This window comes from Sinocyclocheilus anshuiensis, unplaced genomic scaffold (genome assembly GCF_001515605.1).
Source record: "Sinocyclocheilus anshuiensis isolate Anshui unplaced genomic scaffold, SAMN03320099.WGS_v1.1 scaffold690, whole genome shotgun sequence".
Taxonomy (NCBI): domain Eukaryota; kingdom Metazoa; phylum Chordata; class Actinopteri; order Cypriniformes; family Cyprinidae; genus Sinocyclocheilus; species Sinocyclocheilus anshuiensis.
Window position 1 is genome coordinate 736,460 of NW_015547715.1, and position 23,261 is coordinate 759,720.

The window sequence follows — 23,261 nt, forward strand, 5'->3', positions numbered from 1 at the left end:
GGAAGGCCAAACAAAGTAGTTTCGCTTTCACAATGAAGCACACCGCGCCTTCACGACATGGCGGCGGCGGTGGGAACAATACTACAGTGAGACTAAAAGTTACGCCTTCTTTCTTTGCGTGAACATTTGGGCGGCGTTATGCAAATCTTCCCAGATAGTGACGTAGATATGTGGGGGCGTGTTAGAACGAGCCGTTTTAGGTAGGTGTGGCTGACTCTTAACTTTTATAAAGAATATCTCTTTGGATTTGAGACTTTAGTCTTTGCAACTTTACAGATCTTCTTTATGCACCAAGAGCTTGTAACACTCCAAAGAGAAAGGAAAAATTGAAATCACATCATATGACCCCTTTAACGCCCAGCAGAGATGTGTGTTTGTGTACGTCCGATTCCCTGATGTCCTGATATCTGTCCGTTTGCACACATTCCTAAAGCGTCATTACACACGGGCAGGGTGATGAATTACTTTTAATAAAGCAAACACAGTTGTTTCGTGTCCAGATCAATCTTTCTCTCGGTTGCCATGCCAGCCATTGTCACAAGTAATTGCCTAAACCCCTCGTCGTGTGAAATAGGGCTCTTTCGGAAGAAAGCTGAACTTGCAGCGGCCTCAATTTCCTACTCCAGTGCACTTTACGCTGCAGCGGCGAGCTGCAGGGGACGGCTTGGCTGGATGCTGTCCTTACCATTATAGTGCCGCCTGAAGCTTCTACATTCCCAGGTGCATCCCCCTTTGAGCAGACGGGATACTGACACGTCTCAGGCCGCGGTCCTGGAGCACTCGTCCCTCCGGGTCAGGTGACAAGTAGTCTCCTGCTGGTGCGGAAACATACTCATTTGTCTCATTTGAAATATCGCAAAGACAACCATGAGCAGATTAATAACGTTTGATTAGCTTCCCACAGGAATCCAGATGAATATTCATGCAGATTAGCCCTGTTGTTTTGGGCTGCGCCATCATACTATGAACAGTTGGTGACGGCAGTTTCAATTAAGGTTGGTTGTTTGCTTTGTCGTGTCTTAATCTCCCTGCAGGTGGACTGGCTACCTTTAACCAGATCAGAGGTGTAACTGGAGTCGGTGAGCCAGTTGTGTGTAGAGATTGGCCAATAATGTGTTTTTTAAGACCAGTTTTGAATATTTTCATCTGTAAATGTCTAATAACCAATATTCAGAATCAAATGTTAATTATTATTTATATGTTAACATTAAAATAGTCTAATAATAACTATTACTTTCAACAACAACAACAATAATAAATGTACATTTAATTATTTAATTAATAATTATAAATAAACAATACATGTTATTATTATTATTATTAGTTTATTAGTATTTTTATTAGTATTAAAACAATACAAATATTTTATAATTATTACTTTTAGTTAAACTATTGTTGTTACTATTTTATAACGTATAATAATAATAATAATAATAATATATTTATATTAGAATTGCATAATATATAAAATATATATAAATGATATTATATTTATAATATATTAATAAATTATGATATAAATTATATTATTATTAGTTGTTGTTGCTTTTAGTCATATTATTAGTCATTAGTCATGTTCTATAGCAATAAGTATATTTTAATAAATATTACTTTTAATAATTATAATAAATTAAATGATAATATATTATTATTTAATTATAATAAATTAAATGATAATATATTATTATTAGTGGAGCTATTGAAACAACATATTTTAATAATAAATATTGATTTGAGTTATTATTAGTTATTATTATTTTTAAATAATTATATTAGGCAGTTATTAAGTTAATAATAATATAATAAATATTAGTGATATTATTATTATTATTGTTATTTTTACTATTATTATTAAAACTGAATTATGAATATTAGTAAAGTTGTTTTCCGATCGTAATTTATTTTCACCATTATTTTGGGCTATGTCTAAGTGTTAACTATGTATTTCATCAATAATTGGTGAAAACTGTCTTTATATGACAGATTGTTGAAAAATAAGAGGCATTTCTTTTCTTCTGGAATATTGTGCACTAATAAATAGTTGTAAGTAAGACCAGGAATGTGTAATAAATGGCCGACTATTTTGATTTCATGTTGATGTTAACCATTAGACTTTGCCACCTCTGTGCTTTCACCTGAAGGTGCCCGTTTGTGCTGCACCACTTTCAGCCGGTGGCTAATGACAGCTCTTACAAATTGCTCTTTTAAAAGACTGGAAACGGTGAAAACTGGGTCGACCCTTGGGAATGCTTTACATGGCAGACAAATGTCAGCTGAGCAACTAAGACTAAGTCTATTGACTTGCTAAAATCCAGAGTCTGCGGAGAACTTAAATTAGCGGTTCTATATTTAAACCGCTGCATGTGTTGCGAATTAGGCTGCATTTGTCTGGTAATCGCATGGGAGATCTGAGCGCGAGCATTCCAGGCTAGCTGGAAACAGAGCTGCTGGACAATATAATATAAAAACCTGCCCCAGTTCTCTCTAGCAGCGTTTTTCCTCTCTCTCCTGCGCTAACAGTCTTGTCCGGATCGGTTGTTTACGTGTTAGTGGACGCACAAGCTAAACATCTGCTATTTTAGTATCCCTCGGTTTCCTGTTTCTCAGTGTCACTCAAGTTCAGTTTAGCGATCTGTGTTTGTAATCATCTCACGGGCAGCCATGTTGTCCATGTGCTTCAGGTTTATAACTCCAAATATGTAGCGACTGAGAGTAAATTATGTACTTGGGCCTCAATAGTATTTGGTAATATTCCACATTTAGACAGAGATTTCATCATCTTAGCAAACAAATTCCATCATGAAACATATTTGTATAGTTTTCCAGGGCATTGCTAGTTCTTCTTACTATGGTGTTCTGAGTGCTTGTTAGCATGTGAGGTTACTAGGGTGCCAGGATGTTGTTAGCATGTTGCTGTGAGATTGTTAGTTTGTGCTGGAAGGTTCATAGGTTGCTATGGGGTTGCTATGGTGTTCTGAGTGGTTGTTAGCATGTTGTAAGGTTACTAGGGTGCCAGGATGTTGTTAGCATGTTGCTAGGTTGTTCAAGGTGGTTAATGTGTTGCTTTGGGGTCACTAGGATGTTCTGTGTGTTTAAGAAATTTATATAAGGTTGCTGGGTGATTGTTAACACTGCTGTGAGGTTTCTATGGTGTTTGGTATTAGTGTGTTGCTATGAGGTTTCTTGGTGTTTCTGGGTGGTTCATGCATTGCTATGGGGTTGCTAGGGTGTTCTGGGTGGTTGTTAACGTGTTGCTTTGAGGTTACTAGGTGATTCTGGGTGGTTAATATGTTGCTATGGGGTTGCTAGGGTGTTCTGGGTGGTCGTTAATGTGTTGCTTTGAGGTTACTATTGCTTCTTGGTGGTTAATGTTGCTGTAGGGTTATTGGATGTTCTGGATGGTTGTTAGCGTGTTGCTTTAAGGTTACTAGTTGCTTCTGGACGGTTGATATGTTGCTATGGGGTTGCTAAGGTGTTCTGTGTGCTTGTTTGAATGTTGTTATGAGGTTACTAGGGCAGTTTAGGTAGTTAATATGTTGCTGTAGGGTTGCTAGGGTGTTCAGGGTGGTTGTTAACCAGGTCTCTAGGGTGTTTTGAAAGGCTGTTGGCACATTGCTAGTGTATTTTAAGTTGTTGTTAGCATGTTGCTATGAGGTTGCTTTGCTCTTACGAGTGGTTTATATGTTGCTATGGGGTTGCTAGGGTGTTTTAGGTGGCTGTTAAAATGTTTCTGTGTGGTTGCTAGGGTGTTCAGTGTGGTTGTTAATACATTGTGAGGTGTTTAGGCGACTTAGCACGTTGCTAGGGTCTGTGGGTGCTAGGGTGTTTTAAGTGGTTGTTAGTATGTTTCTGTGAGTTTTCTTGGATGTTTTGAGTGATAGGAAGTTAATTCCAGGTTTCTAGGGTGTGGATGTCTTGAGGGGCTGTTTGCATGACGTGTTTCTGGGTGATTGCTTCTTACTGGCCCAGTTTGGCTTGTTTTAGCATCTACTACATTGTGAATCTAAGTGCTAAAAAGGCATTTTTCATGTCAGCTGGGTTTGTTTGAATCCCTTACCTCAAGCAGAGCAATGGTACTTGACTTAGCGAATAGCTCTAATGCTAATGCAAGTGTTTATGTAGTGATTGTTTAAAAGGCTAATCCTATGAGCGGCTCCATGAGAATCGGAGGTGATTGTTTTATAATGAAATCTAATTAAGGTTAATAAAGTGGATGAGAGGTGAGACGCCATACAGTATGCAATGTGATCGGCTCGATGTCTTCACAGAAATGCCTGCAGGCTTTTTCCTTCTGAAGGATGTGTGCTGCATCTTGACGTCGGCGCTCACAGTTAAGATAAAAGTCAGCAGATTTCGCCCGATCTGTTTCGGCTCGTCTCGCAGCGCTGCTGATGTAGCTCTCTAGGCCCTCTAAAGTCTTTTTAATTCCCACATTTATGTTTAATACTGAATTCATTTTTAACTACATCTGCTTTGTAAGGAGGCGTGCTGTAAAGCATCCCGCAAAGATTTCCACGAATACGAGTGAAAATATGAAACATGAACGACTGGTTCTTTAACGAGGCGTTCATATGGAAGTCCTACATGCTTGCAGTTAATCTTATTTATCATTAACTGCATTTCTTTCTTTTTTCTGAGCCGTTGCATTAATGTTCTTGAAGGTGAACCAGATGAAGGTAATGTAGGGAAGGTCAGCGCACATCCTGCATCACGTTCCCAAGGGAATTTGTGAAGGAAAAGAAGGATAACATGCAACATTTACCGCGTCACTGACACACTTCTGCAGAGCTTTGCACGCTTTCCGGTTTTTGCAGTAAATTTACTCTCTGCACAGGGTAGAAAAACAAGCCAGAGCTCTTGAGAAACAGCTTGAAAAGTTGGCACTTCTTTCATACTAGATGTGTCAAAACTAAAAAAAAAAAAAAAATCAAAACATCTCTTAAAACTGTTGAGTCTGATTTATTTTAGTGAATCAATTAATTCAATTTAATGAATTCATTTTAAAGGATTCATGTAAATGGTATAATAATAGTGTTTAGGCAATAATCAAACACCTAAACTGTTGAGTCTGGTTCATTTTAGTGAATCATTAGTGAATCAGTTTATTCATTTTAATGAAGTAATTTTAAAGGATTGATGTACATGATATAATAAGAAGGTTCATTTTAGTGAATCAATTGAATAATTTTAATGAATTCATTTTTAAGGATTCTTGTAAATTATATAATAATAGCATTTAGGCAATAATCAAACACCTCCTATAAACTGCTGAGACGGATTCATTTTAGTGAATCCATTGATTCACTTTAATGAATTAATTTTAACGGATTCATGTAAATGATGTAATAAAAGCATTTAGGCAATAATCAAACATCTCCTAACTGCTGAGTCTGATTCATTTTAATGGATTCATTTTAAACGATGCGTATAAATGATATAATATTTTTTTATTGTGAATAATAATAATAATAATTTCCTGTTTTGCAGTAAATTTACTCTGCATGAGGTAGAAAACCAAGCCAGAGCTCTTGAGAAACAAGCTTGAAAAGTTGGCACTTCTCGGAGGAAGTTCCCACCAGATGTCAAAGACTTGCATCAATCGCTGCACACATTTTGATGGCTGCATTGTAAATGCATTCAGTTGCATTTTTGTAGCACTTCCACACTCACGCCAGACAGTGTTGGCGTATCCGCCATCTGGCTTTGATTAATGCATTTAACAATCAATAAGTTAAGCATCTGCTAATCTGCAAAGCTCCACTCCACCATTGTCGTTGCATTATGAACACTCTTATTACCCATAAACACCAGATTTGATGATCAGAACGTGGCATTGACTAATCCAGGGCTCTTTGATTTCCACGTCAGGTGTACTGCGTGTTGCATGAGTCTCGAAATGGGAAATTCTGGCATCAGAACCAGCACAATTAGCGTCAGCGCGCACTTATCTGTCACCCGCCGCTCTGATGCTGATTCCAGACAGGTGTGATTACAATGGTAGGTTTCTTGGGCGTTTTCGAGCCCATCATCGTGCAGCATGAGGAAGTTGTGACAGGCGCTGAATGCTGAATGTGCAGCATTGATTACGGTCCTGAAGTGTGACCTTTTTTCGACGCATCCTTTCACAGTTTGATGCGGATCGTGGATCGATGGCACTCGCCGATGGAACGCGTGTGATTGCACAGTAAATGCATTTTGGCTGCCAGCTGAGATATGGTTGGATATGAATGTCACATTTTATGGTCACTAACTTCAATACATACAGAAAAGTGTTTTGTGGATTTTCAGAGTTGAGGAGTGAATAGATAAAAATAAACATGCTACTAACTTAACTAGTTTTTACTGTGACAGTAGTTTAAAGTGCCACTTTTCTAGTAAATTGGTGCTTTTTATCAAAAAAATTCTGGGTTTTTCATCATGTTTGTTTTTGATCATTCATGTTGTATTGCACGCTCAACTCTACACGACACAAGCTGAGGCAAAAAATCTAACACCTCAAACTACTGAATCTGATTCATTTTAGTGAATCGTTACAGTGAATCAATTAATTCATTTTAAAGAGTTCATGTAAATGATACAATAATAGTGTTTTGGCAATAATCAAACACCACCTAAACTGTTGATTCTGATTCATTTTAGTGAATCAATTCAGTGAATCAATTGATTCATTTTAATGAATCAGTTTTAAAGGATTCATGTAAATGATATCATCATAACATTTTGTTAATAATAATAACATTAATAATAATAGCAAGAATAAATACATATAAAAAGGAATATATATATATACAGTATTCATTTCACTTAATTTGAGTCCCCATGTCTTTTGTTGTTGGTGTTGTTCTTGTGAAACATTTGGTTAAATGCTAGTATTTGTCACTTTGTTTTCATTATATATAATTGTGATTGATTTCTGAGTTTATTGTGTTTAGTGTAAAATTGAAATTCAGTTTAATGTTTAGCACTCTAATTAAGAGGCCAACTGTTTGTTTTTTTGCTGGGTAATTGCTTGATGATGAATTGTTTGAATATAAAAAGTGAATTGTATCATCTGATGTTATATCATTAAAAAGATATCGGCTCTCTTAACTTGAGTGTAATAGTTAGCTACTTTTTATGACTTCCTTTGTAAAGGGTAGCTTGACTTTAAGTATCTTGTAACACATTCAGTCTTTTTTTCAAGTCTACAATGTTTCAAGGTCAAGTCTAGGTCAAATTTTAGTCAATGTTTGACTCTAGACTTGGACTTTTGAAAAGAAGCTGCACCGATCGTCCATCAGGACAGTAAAGCAGCTGTTGTAGCATTGTGGCCATAACCATCACACACAGCTGGTCATCACCACCATAAAGCACATCAATGGACAAGTTAGTCATTAAATATCTGCACAAATGCGCTGTAATTAAGTTTTTCAGCCTCATAATTATTTGGTTCTCTTTGTAGTTTGTGTAAGTCAGGTGATTAGCGGCACAGCAGAGTCTGGCTCAGTAATTAGTCCTGAACAGCGTCGTTTGCTTCATCTCTTCATCACACTTTTCTGTCCGTGTTTTTAGCCAGAATCACAGCAGGTGAGGTACCGGAGGGGGCGAGCGTTGCCAGGCGAGTGTTGCTGGGCAGCCAGTGACTCCATCAGGGGGCAAAGTGTACCTGCCTATAGGAATGATGTCTGTTAAGGGCACTTATGTACAACTGTGATACAGACAGATTTTACTAGAGCACATTTTGGGTCATATTTCAGCCAAAATTTGAATAAAAACAATTAGCAATTATTTTTGGATCAAGAAATTAAAGACCATGAAGTGCTTTTTTTGCATTGTGACATTATTTTCATGATAATTAACTCATTTTTCTTCCATATTTTCATTACGGTAATGTGTCTGGATGTTTGACTTGTCTTTTTCAGAATTCTTAGTGATTCACATTAGATTCTCATTACTTCAAAACATAGTTTACTGTAATGGATTAAATAAATTTTAATGGAAATAATTCTGCATAAATGTTTATGTTTATTAAAGTTTTGTACATAAATGTAAATAATATCTTTACTTTTTATCACATTACTTGTAATGAGAGAATTTGCAAGGAAAAATTTACTAAAATGTATATATAATCTATCTTTATCATATAATAAAATAATATAATATATAATTAATTTGAATTTGTGATTAATGTAATTTCAGTTAATATGAATTTGGAATGAGCTATATCAAATAAACAGTAATAAAAACAATAAAAATAATAATGTACTTTCTTATCACATGACTGTAATGAGAGAGAATATGTTAAATGTTATATCACACACACACACATACTAGTACAAAAAAAGTTCACGCGTTAATACGATATTCAATACAACATATTCATATACAAGTATATTCTCAGTGCTCTATAGGCGTCTGGTCTCAGATTCATTGCTGTTACTGTGTGGAAATCATTTTAATTCAGCACACGTTTAAACCTCATAATGCGCCGCAAAGCATGCTGCTGTTCGAGTTTTCAATTGAAATGCTCAGAAAACATCTGAATCACGGCGGGGGGGCTTTGCGGGATTGATTCATTTTTGTTTTGCCACTCATTCCGCTGGAACCTTGAAAAAAAAAAGGCAGTAGCTCATCATCCTGAAAGCTGAAAAACTTGGAGAGCTGAAGGAAGCTCAGTGTGTCATGCAGCTGAGAGGTGTGTTTGACAGTTTTCCCAGTGTTATGACCGTGGTTATGATTATATGTAATTGACTGTGGATGGAGTGTCACATTTAAGATGTCAGGTGCCAGCGCAGCCAGGCGCCACACTTGATCTGAACAGTTGTGTCTCCATATGCCAACCCGACTCAGTCATTCTCCAGCAGTCCCTGAGAAACAAGACTGGATTGACACGCACTGGAGAGCTGGATCATCTGAAGGATGTAGAATCATGCAGACTACATTTCTGCTACTATATATCGAATTGAATGAATTCTAGTTCTGAATACCACTTAAAGATTCTGTTTCTGTTCCACTATAGGATCATCAAAAGAAATTTGAAAATGCTGAAAGTTTTTCAGGTTTCCTGAACACTCCTCCTCCCTTCATTGGTTTGTCAAACAGATAGTCCCGCCCCCACACTCACATAATTGGTTGAATCAGTGTTGCTGATGTTGGGCTGGACAAGATTAACAGAGCAAATATTTTAACATTGCATAAATTAAATTACACATCACCTTTATCACCTTTTATAATTCTGAGGGTGAAAATAAGTTGGGCCTAATAATATACTAAACAAAAAAACACCATTTTTATTGTTTTAATATGTATTTTAAGAGCCATTCTGATGGATTCAGTGATTGAGTGAGTCATTTAACTGATTTAGACTCATAAATTATGGATTCGAGATTGATTTATTATGAAGAACCGGTTAATAAGTCATTTTTAACCTGTTTTCCGAACACTCCTCCTGTCTTCAGATTTTAGGAGAAACTATCTTAACATTGAACAAGTTACATCATCTTTAATGATTCCTTGAAGAGTTCTTTTAGTCATTTAAGGAAGCTGATAAAAAATTTGACCTCTATATACTAAACAAACAATAATGTATTTGGTAACATGTTTGTTTACATATTTTAAGAGCTGCTTAATGATTGAGTGAGTCATTCAGGAATCATGAGTCTTCTTTTGTTTCATATTTCATAAGAGTCATTTGTTTGTGAATCACTATACTGGTTGCGCTGTATGTTTGTTGTTGTGTGCAACCAGTGAGGGCAACGTAAAGGAAATATGTTTTGGCTATTTAGTGTCTATTTAGCATGCAGTTTTTTGTTGTTTGTCTGTTTTTCTCTTTTCTCACAACTTGGGTAAAATTAATGATTATTTGGCCTTTCTGCAGTTATCAAAGTATTTTAGTACACTCTAAAAAATGCTGGGTTAAATACAACCCAGTGCTGGGTATGATATGGACAAAACCAGCGATTGGGTTGTTTTGACCCAGCATTTGGGTTACTACCCAGAACATTGGGTTAAACATTTAACCCAACTGTTGGTTGAAAACAACCCAATCACTGGGTTTGCCCATATTTTACCCAGCACTGGGTTGTATTTAACCCAGCATTTTTTTTTGAGTGTATGACATTCTGTCCACATTAGCACAAGAATACTGATGTTCAAGAATCATTAATGGATCTGAAGATCATTAAAATCCTTGAGTTCCAGTGCTTTGTTTTGTCTTTTAACGCCTGCTTTGTTCAGACCAGATTGTGGAAGCTCTTTTTTTTCCTCTTTGCATGTGATGGGAAATTAAATACATAAAGTAAATAAAGTGAAATGAGAGGTGGAGAGATTGGTGTGGTGTGCGCGGGAATGAAAGCGATGCCGGATGAAATCACAGAGCCGTCAGCATCTGCGCTGGGAATGCTGTATGCTAATCGACCAATTAGAGCTTTCGGATTCAGCGGAGAGATGTAGCACAAAGCCCGGCCTGTCATTTAATCAACTTAATTCTAATTTAAAACCGACGGAGTGCAAGTGTTCTGTTCGCTTACGTTGAATAATCACGTGTTTGATTCGCTTTCACTAAAAGAAAAGCACATTTGTTTTAAAATTACATTACAGAAATAGGATTAAATCCCAGGCGTCTGAAACAAACCCCTGAATCCATTTGCCTCCGGGCAGATATTGTTGTCGAAATCTAAAAGCGCTCAACGTGCATGTGTCCGTACAGTGGCCGAGCGCGTCCAATCGTGGTGCAGTGGGCCGTATACAAAGAGGCAATTAATATCGAGCCGAGCACGGTGGCCTGCGACGTCCTATAATAACATGGTTAGACCAAAGGTTAATGTGTTGAATTCAATATGCATCCTCATTCGTTTCAATGAAGCTGTCCGACAAAAAAAAGAGGTAGTCTGTAATCAAAGGGCTCCTTGTGCAAAGTGAAATTAATTATAGGGGCCTTCATAAATTCAATGTCATGTCTTAATCTTCTGCTGGTCCCCTTCCCAACCGTTATCAGCTCGGCTGGAAGTGGGCCGCACGCTCGGGCCGATCTAATAAACGGCTGTGTGAGATGATAATTGTGAACGAGCTGTATGTCGGCGGAGATGTGAGTCCGCTCGGACCGGGCAACACTTTAGTCAAACGCCAGTGAAAATGATGGTGTTTATCAGCCCATCTCCCTCACGGTGAATATAGAGAGGACATTATGTGTTCTGGGAAGTGAACTACTGTGATATTTAATCCAGTCGAGCGGTCTGGTGTGCATCGCATGATCAAAATAACAGCAACCCCTTTGAAAACATGAATGCATGCATGTCTGAGATACAACGTCCGTATCAGCACCTACATGATGGACAAACTTTAAAGGAGTAGTTCAGCCAAACATTAATATTTGCTGAAAATGTACTCACACTCAGACCATCCGAGATATAGTTTGTTCATGCAAACAGATTTGAGAAATAGCATTGCATCACTTGTTCACCAGTGGATGCTCTGCAGTGAATGGGTGCCGTCAGAATGAGAGTCCAAACAGCTGAAAAAAACATCACAATAATCCACACCACTCCAGTCCATCAGTTAACATCTTGCGAAGCAAAAAGCTGCATGTTTGTAAGAAATACATTTATTATTAAGGCAAATGTATTATCAAACCGCTGCTTCCAGCTAAAATACAAGTCTGTAATATTGCTTCCTCCAGTGAAAAAGTCATCTGCTGTGAAAAATCTGATTATAAGACAAAACAGTCAAAAACAGTTCTAAACAGATATGTTAGTGGATTTTGATGTGAGAGGACAACAGAGAATGGACTTTTTCCTTGTAGGAAGCATTATTATGGATTATGGACTCATATTATAGCCGAGAAGTGATGGTTTAAAGTTGAAACATCTTAATAATGATTTTGTTTCTTACAAACATGCAGCTTTTTGCTTCGTAAGACATTAATTGATGGACTGGAGTGGTGTGGATTATTGTGATGTTTTTATCAGCTGTTTGGACTCTCATTGTGACGGCACCCATTCACTGCAGAGGATACACTGCTGAGCAAGTGATGGAATGCTACATATTTCAAATCTGTTCCCATGAAGAAACAAACTCACCAACATCTTGGATGGCCTGAGGGTGGGTAAATTAGCATTTTTGGCTGAAGTATTCCTTTAAACATCATAAATGTGTTTGTTTAGCATGCATTTTCCTGTTAATCTTCACAGTAAACAGATATGGCTCAGGTCAGTGTGAGTCTTTGGGATTTTTTAAGATGTTTTTGTTGGTACGTGCGTCTGATCAAGAGATGCATGATTTGAGGAATCATTCATGTCTAAATGGGTTTCACACTGTGGTTTAACACTTATGGTTTGGGTTTTTGTTCAGATCGCTTTGATTTGTGCACTTTAAGATTGAATTCTTGGAGGAAGCCGTCTGCACTGGTGAAGGGCAACACCATGATGAATTTGATCCAGAATATGTTGCTTGTTCATTGAAGTGGATGACAGTACTAACATGCTTTCTCTCTGGTCCTCTTTCTGCAGGCATACTTCCGACAGGGTGTTGCCCTTCAGTACCTGGGGCGCCATGCGGATGCCCTGGCCGCCTTCGCCTCGGGACTGGCGCAGGATCCCAAGAGCCTGCAGCTGCTGGTGGGAATGGTGGAGGCCGCCATGAAGTCCCCTCTAAGAGGTACACGGCATGTTTGTACAGGTTTTGGGGTCAAATTCCTGAAAACAGCCTCTTAAATATAATAAAGAGAATTTCATTAGTGAAAAAGGTACATGAATGGGCCATATATTGTCTTATTTGAAATCTAAAAATGCCAAAATCTGAGTAGGAAATGATGTTTAAAAATAATTTCAGATGAGTGAGAAATATAAACTGAAGATGCAACATGCTTTTTTGGGCTCTTCTGGTGTAGATTCATCTGCTGACTATAATGAGCATGATAATGGGGGTTTCAGTGTCTATAATGTGCTTTTTTGTGTGTTTTTTTTTCTTTCGGATCATATGTGACCTGCTCCCTTATTTTAGATAATTTTGCATTTTTATGCACTGAATGAAAGAGTAAAGTCTCAATTCTCTACTAGCGGAATTACAGTGTTTCTGTGCTTATTATAATTTTTGAAGCTTCCAAACTATTTGTAGATGTTTATTTGACAGAATTAGGAGATTGATCAGTATTTTAAAAATAGATAATTGATATACAGTGTGTGTGTGTGTGTGTGCGTGTGTGTATATATATATATATATATACTGTATGTGTCTGTGTAAAATATTTACATTTTATATATTTCAGAAAATATTTATATGTATATATTTTCTACATAACCTCAATAAATCAATATATCTACTAATATATATTTACTAATGTATATAATAATTATATATACTAATGTTTACTAATATATTGAAGATATTTATGTATATTTAATATATGTAATTAGTATTATAAACATTTTATATTTTACATTTTATAAATAATTCTCACTATTTCTACAATATTTCTCTAATTTTCACCATATCTAAAAGTCAAGGCTAAAATGTAGGAGTCAGTTTTCAGTCTTTTTCACCCAATGTCAACACTACACGTTTTGAAACATCAGACCATGAACCAGAATAGCAGCAGAAATCCAGCGCTTGCAGTGAATGATGCCACATAGCCTTAGAAAGTGTCCACTGACACTGAGTTTGTCCAGCTGTCTGTGGCGGGACGGTCTGTGTGTGTTTATGCGCACGTGTGTGTCTGTATACCACATCCTCTGACGGGCCGCTAGCTGTAGGTGTTTGAGAAATGCTTTCGGGACGCTCGGATGTAAATCGCAGTCTCAGAATAAACAGGGTCATGCAAACAGCCGTTGCTCTGGGAGGACGTCCAAATGGGGCTGTTTTATCTGCTAATTATGTCCCTTTTTTCCCCCTGTTGTCCCTCAGAGCCAGACGCGGCGCTCTGAGCCGCGGAGAGAGTAGATTATGTTGAACAGTCTCTCCAAATCGGCTCCGGGCAGAGGGGTGATCGCTCACGGCCCCTGGGCTCGCTGATAACAAGAGACCCGCTTTCTCCCGCTCTCTCGCTTCCCCTCATCCCTTTATCGCTTTTGTAGCGCCCTTGTGTGAGGATTTGCATGTGGGATTACCTAACTTTAATTTAATTGTTCTCCTCTTCGCTTCACATCATCAGAGGTGCCATTTAAAGCCCTTTCGCTAAGACGAGAGGTGAGACGCCACCGAAAACTGAGCCGATTGTGTCGGGCTGCTCGCGCGGGATAACAGACGCTCCTCTTAGCTTTGTGTTGGAAAGTTGCAGACTCCGGAAATCACACTCAGGATAATCCCAACGTGTGCCTGTTGAGCTGGTTAGCTCCAGTTTGTGATGTGCAGCACTATACAGTGATCAACTAGTCAGTCTTGAGGAAAACCTCTATAATTAATGGCCAGAGACATACACTATACACTAGGGTTAAACAGAATTAACAAAATATAAACAGAATTGAGTATTAAAGCGTCAACTATCTATCTATCTATCTGTCTGTCTGTCTGTCTGTCTGTCCGTCTATCTGTCTGTCTGTCTGTCTGTCTGTCCGTCTATCTGTCTGTCTGTCTATTTGTCTGTCTGTCTGTCTGTCCGTCCGTCCGTCTATCCATCCATCATTCTATCTATCTATCTATCTATCTATCTGTCTATCTATCTATCTATCCATCCATCCATCCATCCATCCATCGTTCTATCATTCTATCTATTTATCTATCTATCCATAGTTCTATAGTTCTATCTATCATACTATCATTCTATCATTCGTTCTATCATTCGTTCTATCGTTCTATCTATAAATAAGATGGATACTAAATACTATAAATACTGAAGCAATGCGTCATTGAAATGGTCTGCAAACATCTTTTTTGAAAAGTTTGCAGTATTGATGTGATTGATGGTTGTACTGTATCCACAGATGGTTTCTACTCTCTCTTGATGTGTTTTTAGCCCGTCCCAGCGGTATAAAGCGTGATGAATTAGTGCAGCATCTACCTGAAACCTCTGTTTTTGAGCTACAGGGAATACTAGAACTCCTCCAGATGCACAGCGAAGTACAGATATGGAAATCCACACGGCTTAGTTTAGGAATAGTAGTGTAAATAGACTAAAAGAAAGTAAACACAATGAAATGCAAGTGGATGTTGTTGTCAGTCTCTGTTATTATTTCTTTATTTAGCTGCTTCCCACGAGACGCCAGACAGACACGTCAAAGCTTCTGTTTCACATGGCAAAGCCTCTCGACAGAAGAGAGGGAAGCGATGAAGAGAAAGAGAAAAGCGTCGAGAGGAAGGAAAGATAGGCACCCAGAGGCTCATCATTAAACCCTCCTCTCCGCGGCGGGCTGCATAAGCACTTCTGCGCTCTTGTTTATCATGCCCGTGTCTGCTGTTAACTAGATTCACATACACACTCACTTCCGTCCCCAAGCCAAAGAGTTTCTCGCCATTCCGATTTATGCAACTTGTAAAAGTGTCAGGCTGAATGCAATTACGCGATATGAATGTGTTACCACAAACCCAGAGGAGTGTTTGTAGCCCACGGCAGAGGACTTTCACGCCTGTCGGCTACATGAGAAGAGGGAATTAAACCTGTCGGAAATCACTCAGTGTTCCTGAAGTGTCTTTTTACAATTAGGAGATTCATTCATGCTGAATTTGGATAGATTTTCGATAGATTTCGATAGATACTGTAGATCGAAAGAAATACAGTATAGCTGATAAGTATATCTTAAAAATGTCTTTGATTTCAAATAAATGCTGTTCTTTTGAACTTGCTATTCATCAAATGTGACCCTGGATCACAAAACCAGTCATAATGGTCAATTTTTCGAAATAGCTGAATAAATAAGCTCTCCATTCATGTATGGTTTGTTAGGATAGGACAGGGGTAGGCAAGTTCAGTCCTAGAGAGCCGCAGTCCTGCAGAGTTCAGCTCCAACCCTAATCAAACACACCTGAACAAGCTAATCAATGTCTTCAGGATTACTAAGGCTATTAATATCCTAATGATTTTTGGCATAAAAGAAAAATCAATCATTTTGACCCATACAATGTATGCTATTGCTACAAATATACCCCAGAGACTTAAAACAAATAATAAAGTCACAAATTATCTTGAAGCAAAAAAACCATAGTTTTAGACATTTAAAAAAAACAGCCTAGTCATGCAAGATTTGGTCAGAAACTGTCTAAATTTGTCTGATTTACCAACAAAAACTGTTTAATCTTTACAGATTTAGCAAAAAACAGTCCAGTTTTGTCCAGTTCGGCGACATTGTCTGTTTTTTAGCTGAGTTGGTCAGAAAATTTCTAATCTTGTCTGTTTTAATCTTGTCAGATTTAGTTTTTTTCCCCCCAGTTTGCTCAGAAAATGTATTTTGTCTGATTTACCAATACAAACCTGTTTAATCTTGTCAGATTTAGCTAAAAACAGTCCCGTTTTGTCCAATTCGGTGGCATTGTCTAATTTTGTCCAATTCATCATAAAAAACTGTTTAATATTGTCAGATTTAGCAAAAAACTGCCCAGTTTTGTCCGATTTTTTGAGAAACTGTCTAATTTTGTCCAATTCATCATAAAAAAAGGTTTAATAATGTCAGATTTAGCAAAAAACTGCCCAGTTTTGGCCAGTTTGCTAAAACAATTTCAGATTTTGTCTGATTTACCAGCAAAAACTGTTTAATCTTGATGTTTAGCCAAAAAACAGCCTAGTGAGAAACTGTCTAATTTTGTCCAATTTGCCATCAAAAAACTGTTTAAGATGGTCAGATTTAGCAAAAAAAAAAACAGCTACGTTTTGTACGATTTGCTCAGAAAATGCCTTATTTTGTCTGATTTACCAATGTGCTGATGAATCATAATCAATAATACAGCAATGTATAAAACATTTTATAAAACTGATAGTTGCTGATTGGTCAACACAGTGTTCCAGCTGTTATGAAATGCAGGGCATGATATGAAAGCGCTTATGACAGTACACATTTGCGCAGCCGAGATGAAACATGCTGAATTGGCTATCAAACACACCCAGAAGGACAGTAAGAAATACACTCCACAGAAAAACGAGGGAAGGGCAGATAAAAACGGATCTTTGGAGGTCCCGCGGGGCAGTGGGTTACACTCGACTGTGGCCCGTCGTGATTTATGACAGCGTGTGCGTTTCTCTCTTTAACTGTGTCTCCTTCCTCCGCCGGAGGTCACCTCTGCACATATGGTGCGTTCGTACATCTTACCGCATAGTAACACGTGGGTTTGTTTTACGGATAAGCATTTCTAAGGTGAATATTTTACCGAGTAACTTCCACAAGAAGGTCTGTTTTGAGTGTGCGGCGACGACACACACATGAATAATCACCTCAGCTTGTGCAGACAAAAGCTGTTTCACTGAACACGCCGTGTTAGCTTTACAGTCGTTTGTTCTGCGCTTGTACAGTAAACGAGCTCGTGTTTAACCTGCTCAATTACATTTTCTTTTTCATTTTTGTGATGTGTAAATGAACTGAATACAAGTTCAGTCGACAAATGACAACTGAATGAGCTCTTGCCAATGCTAGTAACTTTAGTGACACGAGGTGCTGCATATAAAATTAGCATATGCAATTAGTGAGAAAATGGACCCGATTTTGTCAGATTTAGCATTAAAATGGTCTGATTTTGTCTTATTAGTTTTGTTGTTCTGAGAAAATTTAGAGTGTTTTAATATCTAAAAGACTGACAAAATTTGTTTTGTCTGTAAAACCTGATTTAGTCTTATGTAGTCTTGTCAAATTTAGACAAAAAACAGCCTTGTTATGGCAGATTTTGTCAGAATCTGTCTAATTTTGTCTGATTTACCAACAACAGTGGTTTAATTTCGTCCGATTTAGCCAAAAACAGACCAGTTTTTGTTCAATATGGTGAGACACTGCATAATTTTGTCCAATTTACCATCAAAAGCTGTTCAATGTTGTCAAATTTAGCAAAAAAAAGGCCAGTTTTTGTCTGATTTGGTGAGGAACTGTCTAATTTTGTCCAATTTACCAACAACTGTTTGATATGGTCAGATTTGCTCAGAAAATTTCTAATTTTGTCTGATTTAACAACAAAGAACTGTTCAATATTGTCAGATTAAGCAAGAAACAGCTCAGTTTTGTCCAATTGGCTCAGAAACCGTCTAATTGTGTCCAAATGACCAACAAAGAATGGTTTAATTATGTTAGACTTAGCAAAAAAAAACTGCCTAGTTTTGTCTGATTTGGTGAGAACCAAACAAAAACCTCTCATTTTATGAGATTTAATGTATGTAACACAGTTCGTAGTCACGGGAAGAAGGAGGCGGGAACCGGCGAACGTTTAAAGACTTTAATCAAATAAACAAACACAAAATGAAAGTAAAGCGGCAGCCCCTCGCGGACGACTGCCGCACACAAAATAAAATCCAGGCCTGGTCCTCTCTGGACTCGAGACCGGTGAGTGGTGCAGGTGTCGTGCATTAGCATGTACTCCACCGGCCTCGCTCTGTTCCCACGGCTCTCGGCTCCGCCCCTCTCGTCACAATGTAATTTCTTAAAAAAAAAAACATCCAACATAGTTTTTTAAATATCTAAGTTTTGTGTATTCGATGATTAGTAAATGTAAAATTTGCATTAAGTGTGTATTTAGATTAGTATTAGTATTCAGAATACTGTACTAAATCTGAGGAGGTTTTTTTTTGTATGTTTCATGTCACATCTTTTCTAACTCTCGCTCTCATTACATTACTGTAGAATCCCTGGAGCCGACCTACCAGCAGCTGCAGAAGATGAAGCTGGACAAGAGTCCGATTGTGGTGGTGTCTGTGATTGGTCAGGAGCTGCTGACTGCCTCCCATCACGGTGCGTCTGTGGTGGTCCTGGAGGCGGCGCTGAAGATCGGAACCTGCAGCCTCAAGCTGCGCGGCTCTGTTTTCTCGGCCCTCAGCAGCTCTTACTGGTCATTGGGCAACACGGAGAAGAGCACCGCCTACATGCAACAAGACCTGGAGGTGGCCAAAACTTTAGGTGAGCGACTCTTTTGAGTCAGTGAAGACTTTTAACTTCTGCAACAGATTTTAGGTTTCTTGCAACATAATTTTGTTTTTATTGACCATATGCCATAGTTTGAATTAGCTATTATTTGTATATTTTCATTTTCATTTTAGTTTAAGTTTTAGTCATTTTGTTGTGGGCTTTTGTCATTTGCATTATTATAATTATTATTATCTTTAAAATATTTCTATTTAGTTTGAGTAATTTTAGTACTTCAACCTAATTTTTTTATATTTCCGTTAGTTGCCAAGGCAACATTTCTAATTTGTGTTTAAGCATTTTTAAATTTAAGTTTAATCTAATATTTATATTTTATCAATATTAATACTAATTATGTTATGCCACGATGCAAGAAATCAGGCCGTTGAGATTTGCAATATAGTATATATCCCCCTACAAAAGTATACTGTATGTATGCAAATAAAGTTGGACGTACTTACAGTATATATCCAACTTTATATAAGGAGCTGGGTGAAAATATAGTTACATTTTGTGAATAAATAAATAAATAAAAAACAGTCAATTGAGATTTACAATATAGTATATTTATTGATTTGGGGAAAAAACTGAAAAACAAAACAAACAAAAAACAGCCTAGTTATGCCAAATTTGATCAGAACAGAAACTGTCTATATTTTAATAAAAATATATATATATATGAAAATTTTAAAATGTATAAAAGTATAAAATGAAACAATTTAAAATATAAAATGTTCAAATTTATAATAAATTTATCACAAAAATATTTCTAATAGTTTATATTTTTAATATTTAATCTAATATTTACATTTTACAATTTTAAAATGTATAAAACAATATAAAATGAAAAAAATGTAAAATATTACATTTTTAAATATATTGCGTTTCATCTATTTCAATTAACATCTATTAACAATTTTAATAGTATATATTTTCATGTTTAATCTAATATTTATATTTTAGTAATATGAATACTATTAAAATTGTAAAACTTATAAAACAATATACAATTTAAAAAAGGATATTGTATTTCATCTTTATTTCAGTTAACAATTTTTAATCGTTTTAGTTAACAATAATAACACTGACTACGACCTTCAGAGTTAAACAGGCTGTTTTTGCTACTGTCCCTTTAAGATCTACCTCACTTTTGCTTCACAAACTTTAACATTTCTTCTTTTGTGTTCCACGAAAAAAGTCATACCGGTTGTACGATGAGTAAATTATGATTTTGTGGTTAACTGTTCCTTTGAAACGTTTTTAATTGGACTCATTTTGCATATTCCTGTGATCACGTTCTGTTCTTGAGAAATCAATGTACTTCTGTGGTCTGTTCCGAGAACGTACAGTGATGGACGTCCAGGTGACCTTGTGCACGAAAGGCCTCGGTACCTTCTCACAAAGTTAATTATTTTGACCCAACCGAGCACACGCTGATAAGGTCTCTCAGTAATTAGGCTTCATGGGACTTTTTTAATTAAAAGCCGCTGCAACTTTTGCCTAAAATGCCACTCGATTCGTTTTTGTGTTTTCGGCGCAGTGTTACGGTGGCCGAGAAGTGCAGAACAAATCACAATTCTGAAAACAAAAGAACAAATTACAAACGCAAATGCAAGTCTAAAAAACCAAATAACAATTCAGAAAACACAAAAACAATTCAGAAAACATTATAACAAGTCAGAAAACACAATGACAAATTCGAAAACAAAATAACAAGTCAGAAAACACAACGACAAATCCGAAAACAAATTAACAAGTCAGAAAACACAACGACAATTCAGACAAACCAGAAAAGGTAGGTATAGTTTGAGACAGCGCCATTGGTTTGGGATTACTCACCGCTGATTGGACGAGACATCTGTCAATCAACGTATACAGGGAGAACCAGCCGAAGAACAGCAGAGTCGTGGTAGAAAGTTCGGAGATGGTATTAAAGTAGCTCAGTTTAAATGTATTGTATGAATTGCCCTTACTCTGGAATAAAAAATACGGAGTGTATATTTACATTTAGTTAAAAGTGGCTGTAGAACATCAGCTCCAGTGGCGCAGATGGATAAGCGCTTGCCCTTGGCTTTTTGACGTGATCGACCCGGGTTCGATCCCGCCTTTTGCCGAGCTTTTTTTTCTTCCCTTTTCAAATCTCCCGCCTTTTGCCGAGCTTTTTTTTCCTCCCTTTTCAAATCTCGTATTAGCAATGGATTCTATTTACACTAAGTGAAAATGGCAGTATTTTTAGCAATATGCTATTTACACTAAGTGCAAATACCTATTTACACTATGTTAAAATAGCAGGATTTCTACGATCAAGTATACTACTTGTTGCAAATAGTGGCAATTATCTGCACTTCAGTATTGTAGTACATTATAAAACAGTATGCAATAATAACGTATCGAGTGTAAATTATAATTTTAATTTTAATTATTAAATGGATGCCACCTTATTGGTACAATAAAGCCCTCCCTACACCTACCCTAACCCTACCCGATACTTTATTTTCAACTTTTGGATTATTTCCTTAATTTTTATTGAAAATAAATGCCTTTACGATGTGATACGAGATTTGGAAAAGGGAGGAAAAAAAAGTTCGGCAAAAGGCGGGATCGAACCCGGGTCGATCGCGTCAAAAAGCCAAGGGCAAGCACTTATCCATCTGCGCCACTGGAGCTGATATTCTACAGTCACTTTTAACTAAATGTAAATATACACTCCGTATTTTTTATTCCAGCGTAAGGGCAATTCATACAATACATTTAAACTGAGCTACTTTAATACCATCTCCGAACTTTCTACCACGACTCTGCTGTTCTTCGGCTGGTTCTCCCTGTATACGTTGATTGACAGATGTCTCGTCCAATCAGCGGTGAGTAATCCCAAACCAATGGCACTATCTCAAACTATACCTACCTTTTCCGGTTTGTCTGAATTGTCGTTGTGTTTTCTGACTTGTTAATTTGCTTTCAGATTTGTCGTTGTGTTTTCTGACTTGTTATTTTGTTTTCGAATTTGTCATTGTGTTTTCTGACTTGTTATAATGTTTTCTGAATTGTTGTTGTGCTTTCTGAATTGTTATTTAGTTTTTTAGACTTGCATTCGCGTTTGTAATTTGTTATTTTGTTTTCAGAATTGCGATTTGTTTTGCACTTCTCGGCCACCATATTTTACTCCTATAATTTGCGCAGCGTCATGGGGCGTAGGAAAAAGGTGGATAACGGTTCTGTAATTCCAAATGAACAATATGCATTACACAATATCACACTATCCAATAGAATTCTTTCAGAATTGTGATTTGTTCTGCACTTCTCGGCCACCGTACAGTGTAAATATACATACATCTAACGCTGAGATCATAAACATTCTCCTCGCGGCTCCTGAATGTCAGAGGTTTACAGCTCGACTTTAAGGCATGAAAGCATTGTAGAGTTGACTGTTTCTCACCCTGTCTGTCTCACATGCGATGACGCACCTGAACTCTGAATGTTTGTGTTTGAGGTTCAGCTCGCACTTTTAACACATTAGTACACAGCTGACGTCTCGCTCAGCTCGGCTCGGGTCTTTTCTCTTGTCAGAGCGGCTGATTGCACTCACACACAGGATGAAGGTCTGATAAGAACAGCTGCAGATGTTGCAGGTGCTGCGACGCTCGAAGCGTGACTGCCATGATGTCATCGCTGTGCAATCTTGTTCATCCACTGATGAGTCGAGTCACATTGATTTATATAGAACTCTTCACAATGCTCATTGTTTCAAAGCAGCTTCACAGAAAATCATGATATTGATCTTTAGAATATCTTAATATCTTCATGCCTTATAGTTGCATTCAGCAGATTAGAGTTGGACAATAATATACATAATGTGACAATGCAAGCAGTTGAGATTTGTTGTACATAGTATATATCGCCTGTGAGTATACTGTATGTATGCAAATAAAGTTGGTCTAGTTGTGTGCCAGATTTTGTCTAAATCTGTGTAATTTTGTCCAATTTACCAACAGAATCAATTTTGTCACATTTCACAAAAAAAAACAAGTTATATCACATTTGGTCAGTAACTATCTAATTTTGGCCGATTTACCAACATAAACTGTCTAAATTTGTCAGATTTAGGGGGGTGGAAAAAGAGGCCAGTTTTGTCCAGCTTGGTCAGAAATGTTTAATCTTGTCAGATTAGCAAAAAAAAAAAAAAAACGGTCAAATTTTTTTTGTTTTTTAAAAAAAAATTTTTTTTTTTTTTAGGTCCACAGATACGTACTGTGTTTTTAA

At 37.1% G+C, this 23,261-nt stretch overlaps 1 protein-coding gene across 1 annotated transcript in view; it reads left to right on the forward strand.

The window, feature by feature from the left end:
• LOC107704161 (tetratricopeptide repeat protein 28-like) overlaps window positions 1–23,261 on the forward strand; it is a 289,547-nt gene that overhangs the window by 167,363 nt on the left and 98,923 nt on the right. The window contains 2 exon segments of the mRNA XM_016507027.1: window positions 12,486–12,633; window positions 18,723–18,995. Coding sequence (XP_016362513.1) covers window positions 12,486–12,633; window positions 18,723–18,995 — 421 coding nt within the window.